At 40.8% G+C, this 9,946-nt stretch overlaps 1 protein-coding gene across 1 annotated transcript in view; it reads right to left on the bottom strand.

Moving 5' to 3' along the window:
• Positions 1-653: 653 nt before the first annotated feature.
• Positions 654-9,946, bottom strand: part of HHLA2 (HERV-H LTR-associating 2) — a 14,876-nt gene continuing 5,583 nt past the window's right edge. The window contains exons 2-5 of the mRNA XM_009886439.1: positions 7,667-7,987; positions 4,789-5,079; positions 2,055-2,149; positions 654-779 (exon numbers count right to left, since the gene is read on the bottom strand). Of these exons, the coding sequence (XP_009884741.1) occupies positions 654-779; positions 2,055-2,149; positions 4,789-5,079; positions 7,667-7,987 (833 nt within the window). The remainder of the gene's footprint in view (positions 780-2,054; positions 2,150-4,788; positions 5,080-7,666; positions 7,988-9,946) is intronic.

The raw sequence follows: 9,946 nt of genomic DNA, 5'->3' as shown, positions 1-9,946 counted from the left end.
CAGCCCTGCTCACCCCCCTCCTCTCCCACGCCCTCCAGATCATGGCTGCGGCTGTTGTCCTTGTCCTGGTTCTGCTGGCACTCCAGCAAGCACCCAAGACCAAGCACTAGATAGAGGTGACCACGGCCGAGCAAATGAAGCAGCAGGAAGAGTATCTTCAGCACGAGATGACTCGGCTGCTGAAGATCAGAGGAGAGAGAGCACGGAAGAAACCATGCAGATCTTGCTGTGGCAGCAGTGGCTGTTTTGGACCATTGCAGCACCCCTGGTCCTATTCACTGCGGGCTGCTGGCTTTCCAGGCAGATGAAGCTCTCCTCCAAATGCTGCTGGCAGCAGGACAACTCAAGCTGTGAGAAGCAGGACAAGAAGGAGGCGGAAGATGACCTCTCTGGAGCACACCACGGTGTCAGGTCTCCGGCTGCATCTGGAGACCCCATCGCCAATGCCAGGAAGCTCTTTACCTTAAGCCTTTACTTTTCTTATCTGAGTTTTTCTAGTCATAGAGTTTTAGTCTTAAAAATGTAGGAGCTTTTCTTCAGAAAAATATACTGAGAATAATGTTCATAATGCTGCAACTCCGACTATTTCTGGTTTATTTTCACTTAGGCTAATGTAAGCAAGATGATTGATTTTGTTTCCTAATACGAGTCCATTATTTGGCCTTTGTCGTGGTTTTTGCCTCAGCCTCCAAGAAAGAATCATGCTCCGTAGCATCTATTTGTGCAGAGATGGATTTCTTAGAGCATGTCAGGGTGCTCAAAAGATTTCCTTTGTATTTCTAGTAAAAAGAAAAATTTTTGTGAGAACTACTGATGTGTAAAATTAATCCTCTAATGAGAACAGAACAGGACACACTCCCTATAAGGTAAGTCAGTATTTTCCATTTTAACATTAGCCGAGTAAAATAAACATCCACATAACAGTGCAGAAACATCCTTGTTTCTTTCATCTAGTCCTCCATCAATGTAATCAGAACTGAGTTAACCTGTAAACTGTTCCACTTCCTCTGATTATGATATGTTAAAGGTCTCAACAGATCCCAAGATAAATTAATCTAAATTGCTACATCTCTAAAGTATGTTATCATCCCTAAAGCATGTTAGCGCTAAAATTCACTAATAAGAAGCATGAGAGTGAATCTCTAAGTGAGAGAAAACTGAAAAAAGCCTGAGACTTAATTTTAGAGTTTTCTTTCTGGTGTGTTCTTGTTGAACCTCATGATAACCATCATACAACATCTCCTAACCTATCAAATTCAGGCTTGACAAAATCTTAAGGCCCTGGGAGTTTGGAGGTATGGTCCATGAATAGGGCTGTACTGTCAGTCACAGAAAGATGTACCCTAAGGACTAAGAGCTAAAGTTCATTTTTAAAGATCCTCACCACAAACGCAGAGGAAGGAGACAGAATACTGTAACACAGAACCAGATTATTACAAATGCACAAGAATAAAACGAAGATGCTGTACTCTGGTAAACACTAGTGACGTGTAGAGAGATGAGATCGGGGACCATATAGTTATAACAGTCTCTTAAACAAAGTGAGTAGTATAACCTTTCACACTGAAGTTTTGGTGAGCTTTGACATTGGATATAATTGAAATAGTAATTTGAGCCCTAACGAAGACTAGGTATGTGTATTGTTTCAGGGGCTTCATGTTTTGGTTTGGGTTTTTTTGGGTCTTAAACACAAGTGAGAGAAAATTAACCAGTTTGATTGTTTTTAAAGCAAGTTATCAGAAAGTATTTGTGAAGGACAACCAACTTTTTCATCTTTTTATAGCGCACAGGATAGCATCTGCTCAAAGGAATGTCATGTTAACATTGTTACAACCAAAATGCTATTGCGTAGAGGTACCAAAGAGGGCCTTCTGGACTTAGAAAAGAGCAAGAATGAGGACAATTTATTTCTGCTGAGACTTATCATCCTACATTTTCAGTCTTTTTTGTTTGCTTTAACCCATTAAAAAAAAAAAAGTTTTGGTCAACATTCAAGGTCTGGATTTAAGCTTAATAGTATCTTTAAAAATAAATCCCCTAATGATTGCACATACCTTGATGCAGACCACCAAACAGAATCCTGCTACCAGCAACACCACTGCAGTAGTGATCACTCCTGACACAAGTTCCCCGGTTCTACCTGAATTTTCTTTAAAAATACAAATTCCAAAAAGTTTAACAGAAGTGCTTCATATTGCAAATTAATGTTTACTATTGTTCAATAAGTATATCAAAGCTAGGATTTTTCTCTTATTTATAATCTAAAAGCTACGATTTAGGGCGAATGTCTCAGTTTCTTTTTAATGTTACTAATACTACAATGTTCAAGTTACTTGACCCATACTATAAGACTTTAAAGTGATACTTCAATGACTTAAGTGTGCATAGCTGAAAACAGATTATTTTACTTAATTGTGCTGATACAAAATTCCATGTGTGCTCATGTAATATGATTTGGTGATTTCTTAATACAAGTCCCATTTAAAAACACTCAACTGCCCTGTATGGTAAACACTGCCTCCAGGTACAGTGCTCGGTGCCATTAACAGTTCTGCTGATTTCCAGTAGAACAACTCAGTAAGCATTATCCAGCCTGGACCACAGATTTCATGATTTCTGTTGTGAAATCTTTGCAACTTCCATCTAAAACATTTCCCAACTTCATGATCCCAACTTCCCACGCAATCCAGGTGGGCGCAAGAAGCAGTAGATCCTCAGGTGGGTGATAACAACAGATTCCACAGGAGCTAAGAGCCCATCTAGCAGAAACGTTTGCATGGCACCAAGCATCTCATTACTCCAGCCAATTTCAACAACGTGAGAACACTCAGAGCCGGAGGACTCATTCCTTTAAGTACAGTTCTTCTACTTCAGGCTTCCTTTCCACTGCTGAGTCTCCTTCAAAGAATTTGAAAAATTCTGCGCTCCTTTGGCAACTCCCTAAGGATGTCTAGCAAACAGTTCAAAAATGAGAACTGCCAAAACAGAGCATTTAATCTGGTCATTGCCTTTAGCTTGGCTTTGTCCCCGCATGCAGACCTATGTTCATATCTTGTCAGTTCCTTTCGTAGAGCAGCTTTAAGCTGTGACCTTACTTTACACAGGAGAAGGACTCCAAAGTGATTGTAAATTCATCTCACTTTTGCCCTAGAAGTCTGCTTTTCAGTAGCACTTGGAAATCTTTCTGATGGTTGAGCAGCTACTGTGCTACGACCACTATCCAACGTGCTCATCTAGCGTGTTCCTTTATGCCTACTGTCTCTATCTGCATATCTGCTTTCAGCCTGTGCTGCCACAAAGATGCTTATCTCTCTGGTAAGTGTCTGCTCTGTTCTGTACAATGTATTTCTGGTCCACGAGTAGGAAAATTCTGTGAGAGGGACAGTAATTTAGCCGCTAAAAAGGGGATTCGCATCGCTTATGGCTATTGTAAGATCCATCTGCAGAGAGCAGCCAGAGAAAGGCATTTGTAGAGGATGATCCAGACCATATTCAGACTGGACAGGTGCACATGTCTGTCTCCACTAAATGTACAGGGAGATGAACGGACTTGTGTGTGAAAATTAGGAGCATCAGTTAAGTGTGTGTAACTCTTTGGAAGTTTTCCACGCTGTCCACTTCAGAGGCACAATATTAGGTTTACAGGATAAGGAAGAGCCATGCAGCTCATGCTGGAATTTGAGCTGCAAGGAAGTGTGTTTCTCTGACTCAACCATTTGTTCCTCTAACTCCCCTCCTTCAGACCGCATATAGCCACTGACACTTAAAACACACCCTACATCAAGTTTTCAGACTGAAACTAAGCTGTCATGGGGGAGAGGGGACAAAGGAAGACAAGAATATGCGGTTATTATCACTTATTCTAGCCCCCTTCCTGCTATGTTGCCTCTGTTTTTCACATCCCACTGGCTTGTTTCAAGTTCTCTTCTTTCTTAAAAAAAAAAACCAACCCAAAACCAAACAAGGTGCCTTTATTAGTTTTCAGTCTTTTGTATTCTATCTAATTGCACAAAATGCCAATGTGCTACTGTTTGAATGGGTTTTTTTCCTCCTCCCTTTGGACTGGGATTTAAGGAAGCTGCATCCTAAACAGCATACTATTTCTGAACAAATCTGTAATTTGTTTGCACTATAATTTTAGAAAGCAGGAGTAAATTATTTTTAACCTTTGGTAAGAGTTTTCAATAGATAGAAAAGTTAATCAGTAAGTCTGCTTGAAATTGGAGACAATGAAATAACTGTAACTAAGACTTCACAGCTGGAAATTTACTACAGTTCATAAAAATGCAGGCAGGCATATAAACACATATATCCCCAGGTCTAAAAAAGGCCTGTTGTGTAGAATTAAAGCTTGGAAAATAACAACTGTGTACTCTCCTCTGCAAGATTGCTTCTGCAGGCAAATTTATACCCCATCTTTGGGCTTCCCTTCACCTCCTGCTACCTTTAAAGACCGTGTTTGCGCTTAGCGGAGCATTTAGGATATGATTCTGAGAGTTCCCTGTGCCCTCAGCTCTGAGAGCAGTCGGTGGCAACTGAGGGCAGCCACTGACTTTAAGACCTTCCCCACAAGCTGCTGATTGAAAAAAAAAGAAACTTCAAGTTTTTAAATAAATACATCTTGGGTAACATTTTTCTCCTGGGACAATAATAAAGTATCTCTTCTCCCCACCTGTACTTATTACACAAGACAATTTTTCTAAATATTTTAGATTTCTGATTGACCCTTTGGCTCTGCATTCCCCTCACTGGTCCTCGTCGTCCGAATTGGAAAGAGCAGCTACTTACCAACTTGCAAAGTTGTCACAGTAAGTTTTGTGTAGTGAGGCACTGAAACATTGCACAGATATTCTCCACTGTCGTTTGCAGTAAGATCATGCACTACCAGTGAAAAGTCATATTCGTTTATCTGGACTCGAGGCTGGTAAGAGTGAGATGTACCATTGAAGGAGGCCAGGACTGAAACCACCGCATTTCTGTTTAACGTCCAGACAACACTGAAACCTTCCGTGTTTGCAGTGTTATTGCTGTATTCGCAGGGAATTGTAGTGTTACTTCCTTCCACATTAGACAGTTGGTCTGAAACAGATAATTGAAGAGCCGTCTTCAATTTTGGGGGGAAAATACTGCAAAAGTTATTTAGACATTTTCTGATTTTTTTTTTGAAGTCTCATACTACTGTGGACAAACATAAAAACATGTTTCACTATTTTGATACCATATCCAAACACCATAGTATGCTTCTGGAAGCATTTGAAGATTTTAAAAATAAATCTATCTTACATTAAAAAAAGAATCTAATTGGTATTAACTATACATATGAAAATTATTTTGTTTTCATTTGCCTATTTCTCCTCTAATTAGGGGGCTCATTAATAAAAGTGATTCAGCCTAGTCCAAGTTACTGGGTAAAGTAGCATGAAATTCCACGTGTTGGGAGCACACAGAAAATGCAACTAATCAGATACCTGCACATTTAAAGCAAAAGGGTAAAACTTACAACATAATTTAATCAAGAGAATAAAAAGATTGTATTTAGTTAGAAATAACTTTCAGCTACGGTGGACTTGAGTACTTCATTTGTCTGTGTGGAACACTTACAATTAATGAATGGCTTTAAAAAAAAGGAAGGGGAAGGAAAGAGCAGGTAAGTGGAACTAATAGCTAATGTATAAAATACCAATATAAGACAAATTAATAACATAGCACAACTATTAATTTGACAGCAGGCATCCGCTGCGAAAGAAGGAAGCTGTGGTGGCTGGTAGTCTGCTGGAAAGGAGACTAAGATGTTATTTTGACATGGTATAACCACGCTTGGGTTTGGAGCAGGTAAGAGCAGGGAGAGCTGAATGAACAGAGGTGTGGTGTTGAAAACCCTGAGGACAAAAAAAACCCAACACTGTACCCCACACTGCTATTATATAACAAAAAGGAAAGGAGTATATTTTCAAAATGTTCCAGTGAGAGGATAGACGGATGCCAACAAAAGTGTAATGAAATGTACCTTTTTCTCTTGTGGATCGGAAGGATAGGTTAACAAAATAGACACCTAAAGTGCACTTGTTACTTACTATAATGCCATACTTCAAACCTTCCATATTGTATGTAAATTAGAAACTGCACTCTTGTTCTGAAGCGTATGCAGGGGATTAGGAACTGAGAGTGACTGGGTACGCTTTAGGGGGAAATCAGGGCAATAGAAGCAGCCATGCACATCTCACAGGGGAATTGCTCTTGATCCAATTAAAAAATATTTCCTAAGAAACAGGAGAGTTGAAAAGTACCAGTTATTTTCTTGAACTGAATTTCCAGTGAAATTTGGGAGGAGGACAAAATGGAGCGTCGAAATTTCATAGCCCCGTTTTTCATTAACTAACAAAATGAGCGGCTGTTTGCTCTAATGCAAGCTTGCAGCTCTGCCCTTCCACCCACCCCCAGCACTCAACCCCGGCACTTAGAATGCACTTGAAGAGAAGTACAACGAAAGCATCAAACGGCACTGAAAAAACTCTCACAAACGATGGGGCATGGACTGAGTAAGGAGCATATGCATCTAGAGCAGCAGGCAAACTTTCCCCTCCCTCATGTAACCCACAGGTTCACCACAGGTTTCCGCATATTTTGTCCGAGTTCATTCTTTGCTTGATAAAATTTGATTATTATGCACCTCTTGAAACTTGGAAGCTGATACGGAAAAAAACATGCAGAGTAAAGCCAACTTACAGAAGTGTGAGCTACCCCCTCTTATCCCTACTTCTTGGACATATGCTGCCTTGTAATTGTAACAGGCGAGTTTGAAAGAGGAAAGCACATCCTTTTGCACCATCCCTTATCTGTGTTGCCCCACTGCAAAAGTACTGTATTTAATTTGGCTCCTAAACCAGCTGTGACATTCAGTAACAATGCAGGAAGAGACTTCCATTCATTCCTACCTTGCATCTTCCATTCAGCAGCCCACTCTTCATGAGGGAGACGAATATGACAGTAGTAAGGATCAGTTGTGCTTAGAATGTTCTGGTCACTTCTAAGAGAATAGAGAACTCCATCCCAGGCTTCCTCCCGATCTGTTTCTTGGATAGATGTATTGCCTCGTACCCAAGATATATTTGGTGCGGGATGAGTGAGAAAGGCATAGCACTTCAGCACCCTCCTTGTCTCTCTCTTTTGGTACTCCAGTGCATAATAAGAGGAAACTGTAGATTAAAATAAATAAATAAATAAAATCAATCCCACTACTTTCAAAATCGTTTTTAACTTGAAGTGATTGGTCTTTTGAAATAACATTGGGGAGAATAAACATAACTGAGAACAAAATTTAATCTGTGATTGATTTCAGAAGAAAGCATAGTTTTACTTACTGTCAATGTCAGGGTCTGTACTGTTCTGAGAAGCCACATAATATTTTAAACCTCAAGTATACTACCTAATTACCCCTTAGAAGTGCAGTAGGTTATGAGAAGATGTGCTGCACTGTAATTTTTCAACTCACGTTACAACTTTGCACCAGAGAAAATGAATTGCTTGATAACACCACCAGGCCCAAAAGATGCTGCTCTATTAGGTTGGAAGATTTTGATTTCATATGAGAAATAACAAGAGAAAATCTGTTGGTGTAATACCATTTCCACTGGCGTGATCCAAGCACTTTTGGTGTCTTACTGACCTCTTACGCTCAGCGTGACTTCCACTTCTGTTTTATTCTGGTGTGTTCCCACGTAGCAACTGTAAGTGCCCTCATCAGTCAAGGTCAAGTTATGAAGTTTCAAGGAGGCATTTCCACCAGGAATGTTCTCGTGGAAAAGGTGTGTTCTGTTTCTGTAATCTGGGTCTTGTATTTCAAGCTGATCCCTCTGGTAGTAGTATCTGTGCACATTTTTGTCCCCTTTCTTCCAGTAAATTACTTCATCGTCCCCAGGTGGGAAAGGACAAGGGAGGATGCAGTCCTTGGAAAACAGCCCTGTTACTGTTTCCTGTTTTGTAAAACCTAAAGCCCATAAGTAAAAATGATTTAAGTTAAATGAAATCTAGTCTACAAGTATATTTCTGCTCCTCCTTATCCCTGACAAAAAAATACTCTGGTAGGCAGCAAAACTTGTCAGGCTGTTGGCCAATGTCCGGCTGCAGCCATCTTCTTGGAAATTTTGATGCCCTCTCCAGCTCAGCCAGCAGGGCAATCCAGATGACTTTTCTCCAGCCATCCCAGTGCAAATTCAAGCAATGTACTTCAAACCATTTTCAGTACAACTACTGCCTGCTAAGCAGTCACATGACGCACTCCACCAGCTGAGCCGCGGGGCAGAAACGCTGGCAGATGGCAGCTTGGGTGCTCAAGATACTCCATGGCCATGGCCATCCGTGCAGCCCTCTGCCAGTCATCTTTTGCTTCAGGAGTGTCTTACATTGCCCCAAATGTAATTCTTTAACATTTATAAGCAGTGTTTGAATTAATTAATAACCCCCTAATAAAAAATGAGTAATAATTGTCACCTTTATTATTTGTAATAAACAATAGAGCTAAAACCTACCCCAAAGTGCAGCAACTATGTGAAATAAACAGATGAGACGAGACGGTATCTTCTCTCCCTTCACATCTTCCTTGGTTCTTAGTAGATTCATGTCAAACTGACAACATAAAAGGAGGAGAGAAAACCTGTTTAAATGCAGGTAAAATACTTACTCTGCTCCTTGGTACAGCTTATTAAGGACTGTAGGCCTTTGTATCATGTTCTATTTTTGCAACAGTCTTGGCCCAAGTTTTTTGCTTTAAGGTCATTATGTAATACTATACATCTCATAATGGTCGAGGCCCTCTCATCAGCTTAACTTCCAAAAATGTGTGTATGGAAGTCTAGGGTAGGAATGAAAAGGAGGAGGAGGCTCTCCCATCATATCTTCTGGTTTGTCAGTTAAATGACAGTGAACTGGAAGCTCTTGTGCACAATGAAAAAAGAACAATCTTCTTGTAACTAATAGACCGCACTCTTCCTCCACCCAGGCTATTCTAAAATACCGCATGAATCAAATAGCTTGAAAAGAGCCTGAAGAGCTTTCCCTAGTCTTTTTCCGTCCCCAAAGGACAGCTATAGGTACCATCCCTAACTTACACAGGGCACAGGTTTAGCCAGGCTTGCTAGCCAGTTCTTTTAACACTAGTGAATAATTTTGGCAGGTGCGTGTCCTGGTTAGAGGTAAAACAGAACCAATTTTGTTCAGTAATTTTACTTCTTAGCTAGGCCTCTTCTAACTGCTGAAATTAACAGCATATTGTGCAGACACTGCTCTCTGAGTGATAAGACCTATGTTTATAGCTGATGCCCAGGCATGGTATGCAGAGGCTCTTGCTTATAGTTATTGCTATAACACCCAAGGGCAGATAACTTGGTTATTTGCCCCGTTGGAGGGTCGGAAGCAGCAAAGCATAGAGGGGTCCCACTTGCGGGGAGGAGCGGACAGGACAGGTGACCCAAAACTGACCAACAGGGTATTGCATCCCATCTGCCTCATGCTCAGTATAAAAGCTGAGGGATCAAAGGCTCAGCCCTTCTTCAATGGCCAATATCCAAGGAGGACTCTGTTCGTCTGCTTTTGATCTCCATCCTGAATTCAGATCCAGAATCCAGTTCCCATCTGTCATCCTGGGAGCTTGATATGATTTTGTATATATTTCATTATTTTATTTTTATTTTATAATTAATATTTCATTAAAGTAGTTTAGTTCCTTCTAAACTCATTAGTCTCTCTGCCATGGTTGAGGCCAAATCAGCTACTGGGGACATAGGGCACCCCAGATGGGGCTGACAGATGCTCCTCCCTACCCCTCTTCAAAGAGAGAGGCAGAGGAGGAAAAAAAGAGACCGGAATCAGCTGCCTTCCCCTCTCTCTCTCTCTCACACACACTCTCTCACTCTCTCTCACTCTCTCTCTCTGTAGCAGCACAGGCCCC

This window comes from Charadrius vociferus, unplaced genomic scaffold, assembly GCF_000708025.1.
Source record: "Charadrius vociferus isolate BGI_N301 unplaced genomic scaffold, ASM70802v2 scaffold496, whole genome shotgun sequence".
NCBI lineage: Eukaryota > Metazoa > Chordata > Aves > Charadriiformes > Charadriidae > Charadrius > Charadrius vociferus.
The sequence above is the reverse complement of the archived record's forward strand: the minus strand, read 5'-3'. Positions and strand labels throughout refer to the sequence as shown.